The 18,611-nt window shown below is 57.9% G+C and overlaps 6 protein-coding genes across 6 annotated transcripts; 3 read left to right on the plus strand and 3 right to left on the minus strand.

The window, feature by feature from the left end:
* Positions 1 to 970: 970 nt before the first annotated feature.
* On the plus strand, positions 971 to 4,822 carry MKK02DRAFT_30440 (RNA dependent RNA polymerase-domain-containing protein; the record flags this gene model as incomplete). The annotated part of the gene is made up of 9 exons (XM_053088046.1): positions 971 to 987; positions 1,062 to 2,137; positions 2,185 to 2,227; positions 2,277 to 2,437; positions 2,486 to 3,149; positions 3,197 to 3,849; positions 3,900 to 3,972; positions 4,028 to 4,208; positions 4,262 to 4,822. 9 exons carry the CDS (start codon positions 971 to 973, stop codon positions 4,820 to 4,822), a joined length of 3,429 nt encoding a protein of 1,142 aa, XP_052942464.1.
* Positions 4,823 to 5,361: 539 nt separating this feature from the next.
* Positions 5,362 to 7,803, minus strand: MKK02DRAFT_30441 (putative amidophosphoribosyltransferase; the record flags this gene model as incomplete). Its single annotated transcript, XM_053088047.1, has 12 exons — positions 5,362 to 5,474; positions 5,549 to 5,980; positions 6,027 to 6,100; positions 6,155 to 6,279; positions 6,334 to 6,557; positions 6,610 to 6,851; positions 6,903 to 7,039; positions 7,088 to 7,173; positions 7,221 to 7,357; positions 7,405 to 7,434; positions 7,467 to 7,560; positions 7,608 to 7,803. The coding sequence occupies 12 exons, from the start codon at positions 7,801 to 7,803 to the stop codon at positions 5,362 to 5,364; spliced, it is 1,890 nt and encodes a 629-aa protein (XP_052942465.1).
* Positions 7,804 to 8,064: 261 nt separating this feature from the next.
* On the plus strand, positions 8,065 to 11,547 carry MKK02DRAFT_20199 (Vps54-like protein-domain-containing protein; the record flags this gene model as incomplete). The annotated part of the gene is made up of 11 exons (XM_053086217.1): positions 8,065 to 8,305; positions 8,370 to 9,445; positions 9,488 to 9,549; positions 9,597 to 10,020; positions 10,076 to 10,438; positions 10,498 to 10,585; positions 10,638 to 10,759; positions 10,815 to 10,901; positions 10,956 to 11,078; positions 11,129 to 11,220; positions 11,280 to 11,547. Coding segments are annotated over 11 exons (2,946 nt in total), but the record flags the coding sequence as incomplete, so codon positions are not given.
* Positions 11,548 to 13,062: 1,515 nt separating this feature from the next.
* On the minus strand, positions 13,063 to 15,270 carry MKK02DRAFT_30443 (uncharacterized protein; the record flags this gene model as incomplete). The annotated part of the gene is made up of 4 exons (XM_053088048.1): positions 13,063 to 13,185; positions 13,449 to 14,081; positions 14,128 to 15,183; positions 15,250 to 15,270. The coding sequence occupies 4 exons, from the start codon at positions 15,268 to 15,270 to the stop codon at positions 13,063 to 13,065; spliced, it is 1,833 nt and encodes a 610-aa protein (XP_052942467.1).
* Positions 15,271 to 15,445: 175 nt separating this feature from the next.
* Positions 15,446 to 15,892, plus strand: MKK02DRAFT_41000 (uncharacterized protein; the record flags this gene model as incomplete). The annotated part of the gene is made up of 2 exons (XM_053091370.1): positions 15,446 to 15,723; positions 15,781 to 15,892. 2 exons carry the CDS (start codon positions 15,446 to 15,448, stop codon positions 15,890 to 15,892), a joined length of 390 nt encoding a protein of 129 aa, XP_052942468.1.
* Positions 15,893 to 16,212: 320 nt separating this feature from the next.
* On the minus strand, positions 16,213 to 18,393 carry MKK02DRAFT_30444 (pyridoxal phosphate-dependent transferase; the record flags this gene model as incomplete). Its single annotated transcript, XM_053088049.1, has 4 exons — positions 16,213 to 16,402; positions 16,448 to 17,070; positions 17,113 to 17,964; positions 17,998 to 18,393. The coding sequence occupies 4 exons, from the start codon at positions 18,391 to 18,393 to the stop codon at positions 16,213 to 16,215; spliced, it is 2,061 nt and encodes a 686-aa protein (XP_052942469.1).
* Between the last annotated feature and the right edge of the window lie 218 nt (positions 18,394 to 18,611).

Here is an 18,611-nt window from a genome sequence, read left to right on the forward strand (position 1 = left end):
CTGCGTGATGATGACATCATAAGCGAGATCTGAACCGTAACGCGTAATTCCGGCAACTCTTGGGCGGTGGTCGCCGACAGTCACGTGACATCCGAAATGACATCGGAAATGCTGAGGTAAGCAGTCCGAAATCAGTCGCGTTCCCGAGATAGCGCGCAAGCTGAGCGCTGAGCGCTGAGCGCTGATGTCAAGCTCAATCAATTGAACCTCCTCCTTCCCATACTCCCTCTAGCACAAGCGGTCCGTGCATTCGAAGCGCCATGAGCGCAGAGGATACGCTTCTGACTGCACCTGTAGTCAAGTAGACCCAGCTCTACACGAGGAGGCATCCGAGCGTTTCCGCGGCTATCATCAGCCTGCCTCATGATTTCTTGATTTCTGGTTTCACACTGCATCCTACTCCTATCTTGGCTCTATCTTATCTTGATCATGACGGGAGCTACCTCGGTGGAGGCTAAACCGGTCCCTCCGCTTCAGGCAGCTGTGAGAGCCGCTCATCACTCGACGCCGCTCATCAGCTAACAAACAGTGGGTTATCTTGCACAACATCAACGTTGGTCTGAAATTCGGAGTCGCGGTCGAGACCTCAGATACCGCTCTGCGCGTCCATGTCTCGCTCGTCAAGTTCTCAAAGACGTACACGGATCAATTCATCACTTTTGCCAAATCGGAGGCGGAACGCGCCGACTCGACATCACAGCCCCGGCCGGCCCCGATCAAGGGGCTTCGGCGGACCGTCGGTCCCTTGCTGGACTTTCGGTGGAGGATGGAAGCGGCGATAGACGCGGCGGAGAAGGAGGTAGCGGCGTATGATCTCGACTCATTGAGTCAGTCGCTGCGTCAGGCAGATAGGGAGTCGCAGGGGAGGAAGAGGGTAGCTACCGAAGAGCCGGACGAAGTTTGTGATGGTAAGCTCCTCTTCTCCGAACCAGGTCGATCTGAGCTGACGACCCAGTCTTCACTTCTGACTATGACCGCAAAGCCGCTGTCAGCGCTCCAGCCCGACAGACATCCCCCACCAAGCGACGAGGCGAATCCTTTGAATCCCCTCTGACCAAAAGCTTCCGAGCAGTCGCGTCCACCTCGGCTCCATCCCGCGCTTCTCGACTCGGTCCCCTCCCTCCCCCTCTCTTGATATCCAAACTCCCCCGCGAAGCCAAAAAGTCACGCTCGACATCCCCCATCCCCAAGTTCACCACTGTACCGGACGTTCAGACCGACCGATGGGTCCCCCTCCCACCCCGAGCCGAGGCCGAGCGGTACCTCCTCGTCACTCCCCAGAATCCCTATCAGGCCTTCGCGTTCAACCACGATATCCGCTTCCATACACAATGGGAGCTGGAGTACGCCCTCAACCTCTGCGGTCTTTCGTACGATGATATCCGGCTGGACCAACTCGGATCGCTCGACGGCCCGACCGAGATTGCGTCCGCCAAGATAGCTCCATTGCTAGAGGAAATCTGCACCAAGAAGGGGGACACGGAAGCGGCGGAGATTGCAAAGAAGTATGGGCAGAACGATGCAGCCCGGCGTTTGAGGCACGAGGTGGATCGGGAAGAGGAGGAGCTGAGCCGGGCTAGGAAAGGCAAAGGAAAGGAGGTGCCGATAGGGGAACGTCCATACGGCGGCAAAATCTCCTACGCGGTGCTTATCGACCACTATGGCGCTCGGTCCAAGAACCCTCGGCCGGACGAATCTGCCCCCTGGATCCGACCGCCAGATATCAAACCCACCTCACCTGTCGATCCCAAGACACCAGCCCGGCGGGGCGCGGGCCCGCAGGATGACCTCTCCAATCCGCTCGGAATCGCCTCGAAAGCGCAGGCTGCAAAGAAGCCTTCTTTCCTCGCTTTCCTCGATCCGCCACAAATGCCCGGGAAATCCTCCAGGATCGCACGGGAGCTCGGTCCTGGTCGAGTCATCACCCTCAAGATACCGCCCAAGGCGAGTCAAGCGCAGCTGAGGGAGCTGCTGGAAGGGACGGTCCTGGTGGTGCTCGGAAGGCCGTTCCGGGCGCTCTGGGCGCATCCGGATGGTCAGCGAGTTTATGCGGTCGAAACGAATGATGTGCTGCCGAAGATGTTTGCGAGCCGGCCGGAGATTGGGCAGGCTCTATCTTTTGCGCAGATATTGGATCGTACGTTGACTTGAATCTCTGTGAGAATCAGGAGACTGATACAGTAGGCTTCAATGCGCTGGAGCAAAAGCCCGGACAAGCTATCGCCAAGTCAGCTATCTCACTGGCAGGATCGAGGTCTCCTAAAGCTGACAAACAGGTGGGGCTCTCGTCTACAGATCTTCTTCACAGATTCGGTCCCCATCATGAGCGTGGATCCAAAGGCGGTTACAGTCATCCCAGATGTCGTGTCATCCTCTGCGCCAAATCCCGCCAACCCAGCGACCGAAGAGATACTCACCGATGGCTGCGGTCTCATGTGTAAGCTTACTTCGCGCTTTTCGACAGCGTACTGAGCTGAACTCACAGCCCGACATGTTGCTCGTCAGGTGTACATCTTCCTCTCACGGAACGGGTCCACCCCGCCCTGCGGTCATCCCTCCGCCATCCAGATCCGGTTCGGCGGCTCCAAGGGCATGCTCATCGTCATGACCGAAGAGCAAGAGAAGCAGTACCCCGGCATCGACATCGCTCTCCGCCCATCCCTCATGAAGGCCCTCGTCCACCCTCGACACGCCGGCGATACCTCCCACTTCACCCTCAACCTCGTCCGATGGACGTCTCTCAAGGTCGGCGTCGGCCTATCCGCCGAGCCCATGCCTATCCTCGTCGACCGCGGTGTACCCAAATCGGTCTTTGTCAAGCTGCAAGAGAACGTCCTGGACGAGCTCAAAGTCGCGTTCGCACCGACCCCGCAAACCGGCGAGAGCGAGGCGGATGCAGCGCGGCGAGTGAGGGAGAATGTGTATAGGTTAGGAGGGGTGGGGCAGGATGCCAAGAAGCGCGAGTGCAAGAATCAGGGGAAGAGTCAGAAGGTGGCGGGGTTGACGTGGAAGGACGTGGACGAGGAGGAGAAGGACGTGATGGGGTTGTCGGCGGTGGATATGCCATTGGCGCTAAAGGCGCATTCGGAGGCTTTGTCGAACTATGATGTTTGCCCAGTCAGCGGGCAGCCATACTCTATCGCCGAAGCGTGAGTCAGCTGAGAAGTCTGTGGCAGGCTGCAAGCTGACTCGTCAGCCTATACAATCCCCTCTGCGCTGGGTTCCACCCCACTCAATCCGCCTACACCGCCGGAAAACTTCGATCGCTCGTCAAGCTCCAATGCGAGACTATCGTCAACCGGTTCCGCCTGCCCGTCCCCCAATCCTTATCCGCATTCATCGTCCCCGACCCTCTCGGTATTCTCGCACCGAACGAGATCCACATCTGCACCGACGAGCAACTCATCATTGACCCGGCGACTCAACAGCCCTCATGGTGTCTCCTCGGTCCCGTCCTCGCCCTTCGCGTCCCGTGCAAATTGCCCACCGACATCAAAAAGATGGTGGCGGTGTACCGGCCGGAACTGGCGCATCTCCCAAACGTGATTGTCATGTCTGCCAATGCGGCATTGTGCGCCAGATCACCCGCGTCGGATCTGTCAGGAGGGGATTATGATGGGGATACGGTGACGCTGTATTGGGACCCGGGATTGGTGGGGCCGTTTCAGAATGCGGATGAGGCGGGGGCGGTGGCGGAGCCGGGGTTCATTGAGGCGAATTTTGAAAAGACGACGGTGACGGGTACGGAAGTCTTGGAGGGGTTGGAGGGAAAGGGGGAAGAAGACAGGGTGGTCAATCTGCAGAGGTACCTGTTGGCTGGGCTGGGAGGGGATGTGTTGACGGCGAAATGTGAGCTGCTGAGTTCGTGGTGATATGGGCTGTCAAGCTGACTTGGACAGACTCGGACTGGCATGGGAATGCTCAGTACACCCTCGGGGTCTCTCATCCCGCTACAGTCCGACTGGGCCGCATGTGAGCTGCTTTGCGCTTAACTGCACGCAGGATGAGTAAAAGCTGACTCCGCCAGGTCTGGTCTAGTTCTCGATGCTCGAAAGTCCGGTCTTCAAGTCCGAGAGGATGTCTTCAAGCGTGACGCGGACGAGTACGACGGCGAGGTCGAGTGGCGTTGCGTCAAGAAGGGCAAGGCGTTCAATGGGCCCAGGTCGACTAGGGAGATCAAGCGGCCTCACGGACTGGGGCAGTATGTGGTGAGTTGTCAGGTGCTCTTTTATGAGTCAGCACAACTCAGCTCACACGATAGATGGACAAGCTATACGAGATTGGCAAAGAACGCATCAACTCTGTCCTCGCGTCCTTCCCCGAGTTCTCGGGCTCGCGGAACGACATGCCCGACCACAAAGCCCTCTCTGGCCGTATCCTCGGTCTTGAGGCGTACGTCGCCGCCTCTCCTCACCCAGAGAGCACACGCCAACTCGCCCTCCTCCAAGCGCACGTCAAGGCATGCTATACCATCTGGGAAGATGTCAATTCCGGTCGAACACCCCCCGACTCTATTCTGGAACAATACCGCGCCCGGTTGGCCGTCATTGTCGGCAATGCGGTCGCTGCCCCGCCGACACCCATGACGCCCCGCCGAAAAACGACACCTTATGCGCCCGAGACGGATGAAACGCGCAAGCTGGAGCGGCGGATCCGGCAGGGGAATATGAGGGAATTGGCGAGGGTGTGGAGGGATGAAGTGGGGTTGAAAGATCTGGGTGCGCTGTGCGTCATGGGACTGGGGGAGGAGTGGGTGAGGGAGTTGAAGGTCTCGAGTGGGGCGGAAGTGGTAAGTTTCCAGCCGAAACAGGTGTTTGTGTGAGTCGAACCTTTGCTTGAATGGCTCGGAATGGTCGAGAAGAAAGGGCTGATGAATAGATTTGATATGGACTATATCACGGCGTGTTCACTGAGGGCCAAGATGGGCGGAGAGGGGTATATGACGGTCAGAGAAGAAGCGTGGAACACGAGCAGGCCGAAGCGGCGGGCGATGTGAGGGCGGGGATCTTTCTTGGACAATTGTCATTACTTTTGGGTAGCTATCTCTGTGTAAAGTTTAGACGATCTGTCATGGTATCTCGTTGTCTATGTCAGGTGGCTGGCTGGCTGGTCTCGTACTGGCTGTTTTCGCTTTCCCTCCGCTGGAGCAATCCGTATGAAATCGGAGAATGAGTCGCTCGTCAAGTGCTTGCTGCTGCACGCTGGACAGTGGCCGGTGTCCGAATTCAGAGCAGCTAGGTCTAGACAATTCATGCTATGCACAGCGACAATCCACAGAAGTTACAGCTCAGTCCAAGATATCCGCTAGATCCCACTTCTTCTATGTATCTCCTTGATCCCCGCCTGGCGCTAGCGCTAAGGCTATGAGCCGAACCACGAGTTGTGCAGGCCGACCGAGTCGTTCGGTGTAGGCATGTTGGTCGGTCCGACTTTGGGCGAGTGGTTCCCGAGGCCAATGAGCGAGTCTGACCCGTCTGCTCTAGTCAGCTTATCATCCCTTTCCAGCCAAAACTCAGAGGGGCACCAGGAAGCTGAGGTCTCAACTCACTCATCGGTCCCGCGCATCCCCCCTCAATCTGGAACTCGGCCTCCTCGAGCCCCTTGCCCAATTTCTTCGCCTTGGCATTATCATTCCTCAACCGTTCCAACCTATCAAGGTACGCCGCGTCCACCCCGCCCGTCACATACTCTCCGTTGAAAACTGAACAGTCAAACGACTCGATCCCCTCGTTGAGCTCCTGGCAGGACCGCACGAGATCCTGCATTTCTTGGTAAATGACGAGGTCGGCGCCGATCTCGGTGGCAATCTCGTCGGTTGTCCGGTTGTGCGCGACGAGCTCGTGGCGCGAGGGCATGTCGATACCGTACACGTTGGAGAAGCGGATAGGGGGTGCGCAGGAGGCAAAGATGACTTTGAGGGCGCCGACGTCTTTGGCCATTTGGACGATCTCTTTCGAGGTGGTTCCGCGGACGATGGAGTCTAAGGGGTCAGTGAAAGATGAGTGAGGGGCGGGGGAAGGGCTCACCATCAACGAGCATGACGGTCTTGCCGGCGAATTCCATCGGAATAGCGTTGAGCTTCCTCCGGACGTTCTTGCGCCTGGGGAATTAGCTATACTCGTAATTGGCAGCAATGCGGTACGAAGCAGCTCACCGCTGTGTTTGACCGGGCATGATGAAAGTCCGCCCGACATATCGGTTCTTGACGAAACCCTCTCTGTACGGGATACCAAGGTACTGTGCTAATTGCAGCGCAGCGACTCGCGACGTGTCCGGTACCTGGGGTATCAACTTTCTGTAGACCTTGAAGACGTCGCACACCTGGAAACTGACCGGAATAACAACATCCACCGTCAAACCCGCCTTGGTCAATTCCGCCTTGGCCGTCTCGCCGAGCAACTCCCCCATCCGCATCCTGCTTCTGTATACCGAGATCCCATCGATGGTCGAGTCGGGCCGAGCAAAGTAGACGAATTCGAACATGTCGGGAGCGAACTTCTTGTTGGGCGCTACGATCCGGCGGGTCGCGCCGGCGCGGGTAATGATGACTGCTTCTCCTAGCACTGTCAGCTGCTGTCCCTGTGCTGCAATCTGCACTCGTCAACTGACCTGGCTGCACATCCTGCCAGTCCGAGTACCCCAGACCCTGCGCTACGACACTCTCGCTCGCGGCCATATAGTCCACCCCGCCTCGTGCTCCTTGACGCGTCGCCACGCCAAGCGGGCGAATACCGTTCGGATCCCTGAATGCGATGATTCCGAAACCAGCCAGCATAGCTACGCAGGCATAGGCGCCCGAGCAGGTGACCATCATGTCCCGCAGAGCTGTGAAGATATCTTCTTCGTTGATACTGTTTGGTCAGCTCCGGACACTCCAGACACGGGGGAGACCCTTGACTGACCGGAACTTTCCAGTCTTCTGGAGGTTATCGGCAAAGATGTTGAGCATGAGCTCCGAGTCCGAGTCGGTGTTGACATGTCTGTGCGCATCGGCGTCCAGGAATTGGCGGAGCGAAGGGGTGTTGATGAGGTTCCCGTTCTAACTATCAGCTATGCCTGTGCCCTTCGTCAGGAGATCTTAGCTCACGTGTGCGAGGACGATACCGTATGGCGAGTTGACGTAGAAGGGTTGAGCCTCCGCATGTCCCGAACTGCCCGCAGTAGGGTAACGCACTATCCCATCAGCCACCTTCGTCCCCACTCCAACGTAAAACACTGACCGTGCCCGACTCCCATCCATCCCTTGAGACCAGCGACGGACGCCCCATCAAACACATCCCGGACCATACCGTTCGCCTTGACCTGGTAGAACCGTCCGCCCTGCCCACAGGTCACACACCCAGCTGCATCTTGACCGCTGATTCATCAGGACTGCCTCTGAATCACCAGCTCGGAGGGACAAACCGATGTTGGAGCAGCGAGAGACCTTCAGCACTGAGAAGTCAGCTGCTGATCCTTGGACTGACTGCGGATAATCGCAGCGGACGTACATCTCGGATCCAGCCTGAGCTGTCTGAGTCGCGAGGGGGTCATGGAGGAGAACACCGAGAACACCGCACACTGCTTTGTAAGCTCTTTTCGAGTCGTTTCCTTTCGAGATAGCGTACTCTTGCAGAGACCGCTGAGGTTGCGTTTCGCCTGAGGAGAGCCTTGTGGGTAGACTAGACGTCTAGTGGTTGTAGCTATGAAGAGGTGACTGATAGAGGTGGTCGTCTGCCTGAAGGCCTGACTGGAAATATTCGCGTCGGCCGGCTGAACTTCGGCTCTATCTGGCCGCGGCCGTCCAGAGCCGGAACCAAACATAGCCGAAGGAGAAAAAGAGGAAACCTCCGGGGTCAAATAATGCTTGGGCCCAGGCGGCGACCGCCGATGGGTACCCCGCGGCGCGTGCCTGAGCGACTTCGCGCGACAGCTTCAAGAGGTTCGCGATGGACCAAGCTATTCAGCTATATCTTCGACAACCTCTATAGGTGTTTGAGCTAGACAGCTCAGCACCGCACATCACATCGTCCGGAGCGTCACTGTCGCCTGATCTCACTGGCGAGATCGGAGAGCGATCGCATCATGCCTTCCTCCTCGAGAGCTCCGCAAGCGGTGCCATCCGCTTCGGCCACCCCCGCGCCCTCCTCGCCTCCACCGTCCGAGTCGTTCCTCTCAGAGCTGGATGGAACGGCACCGAGCGTGCTGGATACATCGGGAGAGTTTCAATGGGATGTTGGAACGAGTGGTCATGGTCTGAACCTCGTCAGCTGGAAGAAGGGTGTCGAGGAGGGGGATGAAGTGATGGATAAGAGGGGGTTCTACGGTATGTCCGGTGGACCATGCAGCTAACAGGTACAACCGTTCCAGGCCAGCAGCTGACAATATAGCTATATCAACAGTGCTGAATCACCCTACTAAAAAAGCCAACCCCCTCCGAACGAGTCGTAAACCCCTCCCACCACTCGGTCCTGCCCCGCCCGTCCCTCGACCTCCTCCAGCTTCTCACTTTGACACCTACCTCAAAGCTGTCACTCCCTTATACGATACCTTGGTCCAGTCTCGCGCGGCGGCGGATGCTGCTCCCTCAGACGTCCTCACCGGAGCATTCGACAATCAAGCTCCGGCCCCGACCGACCTCCCTCCCCTCACCTCAGTCCCTGACCTCTTCTACAGCCGAAACTTTGACCTCGCCGACCCAGCCATCTGGTCTCAAGTCGTCGAGGCCGGTCCGTCTCGTACTCACTCTACCAACGTGCAGGACGACCTCTCTTCCCATCTGGACACGCTGGAACGGCATCTCATCCACGAAATCACCCTCCGGTCCACCTCGTTCTTCTCGGCCTTGTCGAACCTGCAGGACCTGCACTCCGAGTCGGCGTCATGTCTGCGGAGAATAGCAGACCTCCAGTCGGGTCTGAGGGAGGTGGGGGATAAGCAGGCGCGAAAGGGGTTGACTATTCTGGACAAGATGGAGGATCTGAGGGTGTTGCGGGTGACGGAGCAGGGGATGGAGGAGCTGAGGGAAGCAGAGGAGGTGATGGCGGTAGCGAGAAGTCAGGTGGAGGGTGGGGATTGGGCGGGTGCGCTGGGCTGCGTAGGGGACGTAGTGAGGTGGTGGGAAAGACATCGGCCGAAGGAGGAGACCGAACCGCCAGATCCGAATGACGAGGGGGAGGGTACTCAACATCCCTTGCCACTGGCGACACTACCGTCATTATCGGCGATGCCTCTTGCGATAAGCGACCTCACGACGCAGATAGCGCTTCAGCTCGAATCGGCATTACAATCATACCTTCTCTCCACCCTCTCCTCGGCCGAGCTCGACGTCCCGTACGACAAGGAACGGTTCAGAGATCATGTCGTGCCTATTGTCGAGGGGCTGGTACGGTGCGGAGCTGGGGATGCGGTAGAAGGGGTCTGGCGTGAGGTGGTGACTCTGGCTGTAAGGGAGGGGTCAAGAAAGGTAGGTCACCCTTAGGTCAAATGGGAATGAGCTGATTCCCAGCACTTACCGGTCGCTCAAGGGGAAGATGAAGGGGACGAGAATGTGCCCCAGGAAATGCGGGGGTGAGCTGATCCGCATATGAGCTCCTTCCGCCCAAGCTGACTGCCAGGGCGACCCTAGCTGGAGCGCTCAAATCGATGGACCACTCGCGCTACCTCCTACTTGCTACTCAGATGTACTCGTCCATCCTCGCCCGCCTCCGCCTTGCGCAGACTATCGGCCCCGACCTATCCTCCATCCTCACTTCCGCCTCCCCACTCCCTCCCCTCCAGATCCGCTCATTTGTCCCGTCCGACCCAATCACCACCGACCAGCCCAGCCTATCGATCGACCAAACGGAAATCATCGCTGCAGCATGCGAGCTTGGAAACCTCCGCGCGAGCAAGATTCTTGCTGTGCGAGGCGAACAACATGCGGGGCTGGGTATCAATGAGTTTGTGGAGCTCTTCAAGGAGAATTGGGAGTTTGTGCTCGCGACGGAGGAGCTGGCGGGACGGATGATTGCTTCATTAAGAGGGGTGACGGCTTCACAGGTGAGCTATTCCTATCACACCCGCCTCAAAGGCTTGTATCAGAGCTGACAATCAGGCCCGGACGTTCCTCATCGCCTACCACTCTCAACGGCTCACCAAATCCGCCAAGCTCGTCGAGGAGGAACAATGGAACCAAATCGATGTCTCTCCGGCCATGCAACACAGCGTCAACATACTCATAGAAGCGGCCGTTTCGGACCCCTCGGAATGCTTCATCCCGCCCAGACCACCCCTCGCTAATGGGCATGTGAACGGGGAGGGCGGACCGAGCAAGACGATGGATGTGGAGGAGAAGAAGTTCTTTGTGGTTCGCGCGACGGCGGAGAGTATTGGGCTGCTCAGAGATTATCTGGGCGTGGTGGTTAATCTGGAGGTGGTGGTCACGGATGTGATGGGCAGGATTATCGAATTTTTGAAGGTCAGTTTGGGTCCGGGTCCAGGGACGGAGATGGGTAGGGAAGAGAGCTGATGAATTAGTCGTTCAATTCCAGGACTTGCCAGGTCGTCCTCGGTGCGGGGGCCATGCGATCCGCCGGTCTCAAAAACATCACCGCGAAGCATCTAGGTTAGTTTACTCCTTCGTCGTTGTCGTAGTGATGATAAGCTGACCACTGCAGCGCTTGCATCTCAGTCCTTGTCCGTCATTGTCGCGTTAATACCGTACATCCGGGAATTCATACGTCGACATCTGAGCGTTAAGCAGGCTGTGATGCTTACAGAGTTTGACAAGTTGAAACGGGTATGTCAGCTGAACGGACCGGACTCAGCCCCGGGGGCAAAGCTGATTTGGGTAGGACTATCAAGAACATCAGAATGAGATCCATGCGAAGCTTGTCGCGATCATGTCGGATAGACTGGCGGTGCATGTGGGGTCATTGAGAGTGAGCTTACTCTTGCCGTCTTCTTTTGGCGGGGGCCAATAGCTCATAAGGCAGGATATCGACTGGGAAGCCACGCCTGAGAAAGACGCTCCAAGGGCATATGCTGAGCTGCTGGTCAAGGAGACGGCGACGCTGCATAAGGTGTTGGGCAAGTATCTTGCTTCATCGACGGTCGAGGTGATTCTACTCTTCCCGCTTAAGGGACGAGCAGACAGCTGATACTTTAGGCGGTCATGTCGGAGGTACTTGCGGCTATTACGCATCGCCTAAGCGAGGAATATAGTCGGATAGAGCTAAAATCGGATGATGCCAAGAAACGGTGCGTTCCCTGTTTTGAAGCTGCCGTTGATATTCCTGGGTCTAAGCTGATGATCATAGCTTGATGCAGGATGCGGCGCTTATTACTGCCCGCCTGACCCCGCTGTCCGAAGCCGGTAAAACAGTCTCGAGTCTCGAAGTGCTGGTTAAGGATAAACCGGTCCCGCGCAAAAATATCATCGGGAACTTGCTCAAGCGGGGAAAGAAGGATGGGGCGGCGGCGGCTGTGGCTGGCGGCCAGGCGGCGGAGGTGGAAGAAGAGGAGTACGATGATGGGGATGAGGATGGGGAGGTGACTCCGTCTGCCCCTGCTCAGCCGAATGGGACGGGGGACGCGTCGACAATGGAGCAGCCAGAGGAGACGGGAAGCGGGGCAGATGCAACAGCGGCAGCACCAGCGGAGGAGACGCCCAAGGTGTCAACCGAGACTCGTCGGGAATCGAGCGAGACGGACGCGACTACCGCTTCCACGACGGCGACGAGCGTACCGGATGCTCTGGAGGCTGAGGGTGGTCAGTCCAGCGAACCTAATTCGGACGTCGACGTCTCGGCTCCGTCGATACCGGCTAAAGCCACGGCCACCCCGACGGAGCCTGAGGCAGAGACACCTACACCTCCCCTCCCAGTCGACAAATCCCCTCCTCTTCCGCCAACGTCGGAACCTCCATTACCCATCATCACCTCCGCCGCCCCCGCCCCGCCCGCCCCTCCCTCCGCCCCACCTACCTCTCTCCCAACTGCCACCATCTCCACCTCGCCCACCGCGCTCCTGACCTCCCTACCCTCGTCCTACCTGAGCATGACATCCCCACCGCCCCACCTCCACTCGGAGCTCCGCTCCCCCTCTGGCCTCCCGCCTCTCCCTGCCTCCCCCTCTCCAGCCCCCTCACCCTCCACCTCCGAATTCACCTCGGCGGTCCGCTCGATCCGCGCTCCCAGAGTCAGTCTGGCTAATCGCCTGAAGGGCGTCGTCACCCGTGCAGGAAGTGTGGACCGGGAGACGGAGCCAATGCAGTCTCCTCCACTACCGTTGACTCCGGACCGACAGAGTATAGAGGGGTTGAGGAGGAGTATAGAGGGGGATCGGCCGAGTTCAGGGTTGGGCAAGGGGGAGGTGGAGGGCCTGGAGAAGGCTAGTCCGCCACCCGTACCCAAGAAGACGGAGAAGGAGAAGGAGGTGGAAGAGGGAGGGGGTGATGCGCAACCGGCCCAAGTGGAGATTGTCTCGCCGATGCCGGTCCGACTGCCCAAGGACGTCCCGTCGTTGGTTACCGAGCCGGAGACGAGTCCGGTGGAGCGCCCAGCCGGCGAGGAGGCGAAGGAGGCAAAAGTGGGTGAGGAGGCGGAGTTGGTTGCGAGGACAGATCCGGTGACTGGTGCGGTGGAGTTTGTGGAGGTGAAGCCGGTCAAGGAGGAAGGGCTGGCCGAAGCGAAGGTGGACAGATGAGGGATGAGGTTGGCGGGGGATTTTGTTAGATCGGTAGAATTCTCATCCATGCTTTTGCGGACCATGCCTATAGCATTACATGGCAGTCTGGAGATCGGTGACTTCGGGAAAGCTGCAAGAGCAACGGATGGGACGAGCCATTAACGTTTGACCGTCATGTCATTGGCCAAGACTAGTCCGATGCCTTCTGAGAAGCTTTCTTCCCGTGATATCTTGTTAGCCTCAATAGTCGGGCGAATCTTCGCGGAAGCCCCACAGGAGCTGTAGAGATGAGGGGCTTTGAGCGGTCTTGTCGATGGCCCGGTCCTTACTCTGGTGTTTCCAGAACGCCAACCCCTCGGTGTTGAGCAAATGTCCGAGCGCTGCGGAGATGTGGGTGCGGAGAGGAGGCAGAGTTCATGCCTGCCAGTTCGGGCGCGGGGAAGCGGTTGCTGCGGATGTGGAGCCCGCCGAGACCTCGGCAGCTTGAGACCCCGTCCTTTTTAGGCCTCTACTAGGCGCATATCCAGACGGCTGGGTCTGCTCAGAAGTCAAGATCATGTTATACAAGGTGTATCTACCAAGTCATAGCTGGTAGTGGGTTAATGAGAGGCGTACGCGACCGCCAATCGCAATCGCAGAGCCTGACTAACAGGCAGACTATGCATGAGTAGGTACCGACCACGAGCGACTATAGTAGCAGTACGAGTGTTCTTTGGCCACGACTTTGCTGAATGGAAGGTAATTCATAGCTGATCGTCAGCTGCGCTCAAAATGAAGGGCCCAATACGGCTGACACTCACAGGATCAGGCCCATGTCCAACGCGAGGAGGATTTGCCAAAACCCTTTCGCGCCACTCCACCACAACTCTCCACGCATCGTCGCTCGCCTCAATCCCCTTCCCTTCCCATTCCTCCACTCCTTGCACGGCAGACATCTCGTCCATAATCTCGAGAGGTACCGCCATACCGCCAAGATCTGTGTACACCTGCCAGCTGGCTTGATCGACCGATTCGAATTCCAGGAGGTGATGACTCCCGTCCAACGCAGAAGCGATGAGCTGGATATCCGAGACGGGCGCACCGAAGTCGGCAGACTGCCCGAGCTCTTGCACAGAGTATCGGGTCAGCAGCCAGAGGCAGACTAGCTCGCAACCATTGTGCTGGAAGGATGCCACGGTACCGATGTCGAACTGATGTTCCATGAGGTCGAGCCGGTGAAAGTAGTCCAGATCGATATCGATAGCTGGGCTCGGAGCACTGGCGATCGTGTGAAGACGCGGACAGCTTCGCAGCCGTTCGGCTAGGCACGACGGCATGGCATGACTGAAGGTGCGCGTAGAGTTAAAGTCGACCGCCGGATAGACGACGTCGTCCGTCGGGACCGTGTTGAGATAGATGATCTCCAACGATGGGATCGATGGGATATGGGTGAACTCGCTGAGTCGGCCAGGCGCTCGGGATAAGGTAGCGAAGACTCACCACGTCGAATCCTCGGCAGTCGCTGAAAACAAGCCGCTTCAGACTAGGAAATCCGGCCTCGCCCGTTCGCCTGTGCGCCTCGTCCACCTCCATCCGAAATCCGACCTCCCCTGCATACCAATGAAGGTCTTGCAGCCGGAGCTGCGAGCGCAGCGAGTCGATCAGCAAGCGCGTGCCGACGTTGTAAGGCTCGTCGTAATTGAAGGAAGCCAGGCGAAGGGCGGGACTATGGGTGATCAGAGACCGCATCGCTGATAAAGGACGGCCGCTTCGGTCAACGAGTTCATCATCCCGACAGGACAGCCGTAGTCGCTGAATCTTTGTGGTGTGGGCAACGATGGAGGGGAAAATGGGGCGTGTGGCTTTTGCATCTCCGGGGTAGTGATATGCTCCGACATACGCCAGGGAGACGTCCAGGTCGATGAGTTCGGGCGCTGACGAGCATAGCAGCACGAGCCATTCGAGGAACCGCAGGCAGCCGTCGCCGAGCCGAATGGAGGTGAGCGACGGGAAGGTAATACGTATGCCTTGGCTGAGTATGCGATGGCCGAGCGCTTCATCCGCTTGCGCCGGGTCGGGCAGCCCAGTAGCCGGCCGATCGGGGTCCTCCATGTCCATTTCCCTGAGGGTGGGGGCGACTTTCGCCAGTACCTCCGCTATAGCGGGTATGGCAGAAGGAACCGTGATGAAGTTCACGGTTCGTATCCAGCCCCAGCCCTGATGACCTGAGCGTCCCAGCAGGCCCTCCATCTCTGCCTTCACGCCTGCATCATGCCGCTCCTCCACCGCTTCAGTCTCCGCGTATGCCCATTCCCAATGATCCAGATTCGCCTCGCCATTGTCCATGAGTTTCGGATGCGGCTGGATGAGTGGGTACCCGCCGTAATTCGGATTGACCGTGAGATCGATGTTGCGCCAGATCCTGCGCGTAGCGTGATCGGCGAGGAGACGACAGCAGCGCGCCAAGGAGCAAGCTGTCTGCCTATCGAGGAAGAGTACGATCTGGGTGACGATCTCGGGTGGAAGGGAGATTAGGGATGCGGATGGGGGAATGGACTGGGTCGTCAGCCCTCGTTCGGCGGAACGCAGGTAGCGCACGCAGACAGCAAATTGGGTGCTCACCGAGGCTTCCTGGCCGGCCATATTGACACGCTCTTTGGGTAAGCACACCGATGAAGGTGTAGATGCAGGGTGAAGTCAACTGGGCGCTTGGCGGTGGCAAGGAATGTGTGTCTCGCCGTGTCGGCCAGATTAATCTACAGACTTTCTTTGTATCGTCTTTTCCATCTGTCTTAAGTCTACCTATATCATCCCAAACATGCCGCCCACCGCCGCAGCCCAGCCAGAGCGTCAGTCCCTCCTCCAAGGCTCATCGATCCATTCGCAGCCACATCGCCTTTCCCACGCCCGAATCTCCTTCCCCTCATCATCCTCCTCTGCCTTCGCCACCGACGCTTCCGAGGCAGAATCGACGCTTGTTGGGTCAGATCGGGGATCAGGAGTCCGCAGTGGGAAGAGTCGGCTAGGAGCAGTAGGCGAGGGAGAGGTGAGGCGGAAAGAGGGGGTGCCGAAGCTCAGCAGAGAGTGTTTATGGAGGTGAGCCTGATGGTTGGGCTATCGAAGGGGTAATCAAGGGACGGTGCTGATATCCAGCGAAATCAAGTGTTATGGCTCCTACATCCTGCCTGTGTTCCTGGTCTTCGGGGTACTGGTCATCGGCGTCAGCTTGACCGTAGTCGGCATCAAGCTGGGATGGTTCAAGTGATCGACCAGCTGGATCGGTGGTTCGGGCGTGGAGGAAGGTGGACTTCGAGATCAAGTGTAGCCTTTATACAGATGTTGTATATGCATTATCCTGCACATTCTTCTACACAGACACGTACAAGACCGTCCACCATAGCCAGATACAGCCTCTATACTAGGTGAAAAGAAACCCAAGATCCAGCCTGGAATCTCTGCCGCCCGTCCGCTGCTTCTTCCACCCAAAGTACCGATTAAAAGGGCATGTAATCTTCCTCTTTCCTCTATCCCCTGCTCCCAACTCGGGACACGCGGCCGTCCTCGCGCTGATTCCGCTGCGCCCCCTCAGAAAGCCGCCGCCACCAGTTCCTCTGCGCTCGCAATGACCTCCTCGACCGACATGGTCTGCTCGCCCAACTTCAAATCCAGCACATCTCCGACCTCGTCTGCTGCGCGCAGGATGAGATCGATATCGTTTTTGGTATGCGATGCCGAGAGGCAGAACCGAACGCGGGAGGTGATGAGCGGTGTTGCGCTGAGGATCAGCTTGAATCCCCATACATCAGAATGTAAGACTTACGGGTAGGCCACAACAACGACGACGATAGGGGTCAGATCCGGCCCGATCCGCTTCAACATCATCTGACTGAAATACGGCATCTTGCCCGGGTTGAAGATGAGCAAAGGGATGATGGGAGAATCGCGATGACCGTACATCAGGAAGCCGAGTTTCCTCAGTCCCGATGAAAGGTATCGCGAGTTGAAAGCGAGACGGCGTAATCTCTCCCGCCCTTCTGTGCCGTTCAAGAGTGTTGCGGGGAGGTTGAGCCATGGAGGGAGTTGGCTGGCGAGTGCGGGACCGTAAGAGATGGGGCGAGACATGACCGACATGGCGTCGTCATCCTCCTTGACAGGTGCAAGCGGAGGAGCGACACCCATGATGGAGCCCATGGATGAGATGACCTGGGTGAGGATGGCGGGGGAGACGGCGTCGGCGTAGGTGTAGGCGTGGGACCGAACGCGGAGACGGTCGATCAATTCTTTGGTTCCCGCGACGTATCCGCCGGCCGCTCCGAAAGACTTGGTGAAGGTACCCATGAGGACGTCGATTTCGCGCGGGTCAATGCCAAAGTAATCGCAGACGCCGCGTCCGTTGGGTCCGATCGCACCGATAGAGTGGGCCTCATCGACGTAGACGTAGAACTGAAATCAGCACGGTCACTTGTAGACCAACGCGAAGCTCACCTTGTATCGCCGCTTCAAGTCAATCAAGACCGGAAGGTTCAACAAACTCCCCTCCATACTGTAAAGCCCTTCCACAATCACCAGGATCTTCTTCCACGGACGGTGTGTCCGCGGCTGACCCTGACTGATCACCTCCCGCAACAACTGTTCCAGCGCGCCCATGTCGTTGTGCTTGAACATGCGGACCGACGCGCCGGAAAGCCGTACACCGAACCGGATGGACGCGTGGTTGAGCTCATCGGAAATGACAAGACAGCCCTTGCCGACGAGTGCGGGGATATTGGTAGAGTTGGTAGCGAACCCCATCGAAAAGACCATGGACGACTCGGCGCCACAGAATTTAGCGACGAGCTTCTCGCACTGCTGATGCAGGTCGAGCGTGTTGGCGTCGTGCCGGGGACCGCCCGACGCGACACCGTACCGCCGGATAGAGCTTTCCACGGCGTCAGCACAACCGCCGGTGGAAGAAGCGAATCCGAGATAGTTGTAGGACGAGACGTTCAGTGCGCGAGTTTGCGTTCCGGTGAGCTCAAAGTGCTCATTCTGGTCGGACGACTCTCGATCGAGCAGGTTGATGGTACGACCGGGGACCTGAGTAACGGGACGAGAGAAGCAGTCGTCAATCCGCTTCTTGAGCCGACGGACGTAGAACGAGTCGAAATCTGAGTAGAGGGCGGCGTAGTCTTTGGTAGGCAGGAGGTGGGCATAGCGTGAGACGGCAAAGTGTTTGCCGAAAAAGTCGCGCATGTGGCCGAGGATAATGAAGATGAGGTAGGAGAAGTAGGTCGAGACGAGGATGTAGAGGGGAGGTGCAAGATCTTCTTCCGGATGGATGGGTTCGTCCGTGTTCCACTGATTGTCAGCGCACTCTTGATTTGAACTTACTTGACTGGTCCAGCGCCAATTGGGGTTGTTACAGTGCCCAAACTCGGAATGCTTGATTCCACTCTTGGTGTTGACAAACGGCTTCTCCAGGTAGTTCCTGTACGCCTTGGCAATCTCCTCTGCATTGTCCTCCTTGGAGTTTCCGCTGAAGCTGCCACCCGAAGACGAGACCGAACTGGCATATGATGACGCCGTGGAGTAATCATCCTCGGGCGTCAACTGGCCATCGCTCTGCGCCAATGCTGTCGCTGTGGAGAGGGAGGTGAGGGGAAGACGCGGACGGGAGAGGACGTTGATAAGGGAGGATCGGGCGGAAGAGAGGGAGCCCTTGGAATAGGAGGTGGGAGGGGTAGATGTACTGGTCGTCGCCAAGGATGGGCGGGTCGTGCGCCCCATGGTGGCAGAGAGCGAGCGCGACGAGGGCGACGGGGTAGTGGAAGAGGAGACGGGACGGCGTGGGGGAGTCGAGGTCGGTATGGTGGATAGGTTTACGGGGGTATAGGTATGGATGAGTAAGAGGCGAAAACAAGGGCGATGGGGAAAGACGCGCTCAGGCCCTCCTTTCTTTTCGTGCCTGACTGAGCTCGGGGGTTTTCCGCTAGGCTATTCGATAG

Source organism: Dioszegia hungarica, assembly GCF_025882075.1.
Source record: "Dioszegia hungarica strain PDD-24b-2 chromosome Unknown MKK02contig_25, whole genome shotgun sequence".
NCBI lineage: Eukaryota > Fungi > Basidiomycota > Tremellomycetes > Tremellales > Bulleribasidiaceae > Dioszegia > Dioszegia hungarica.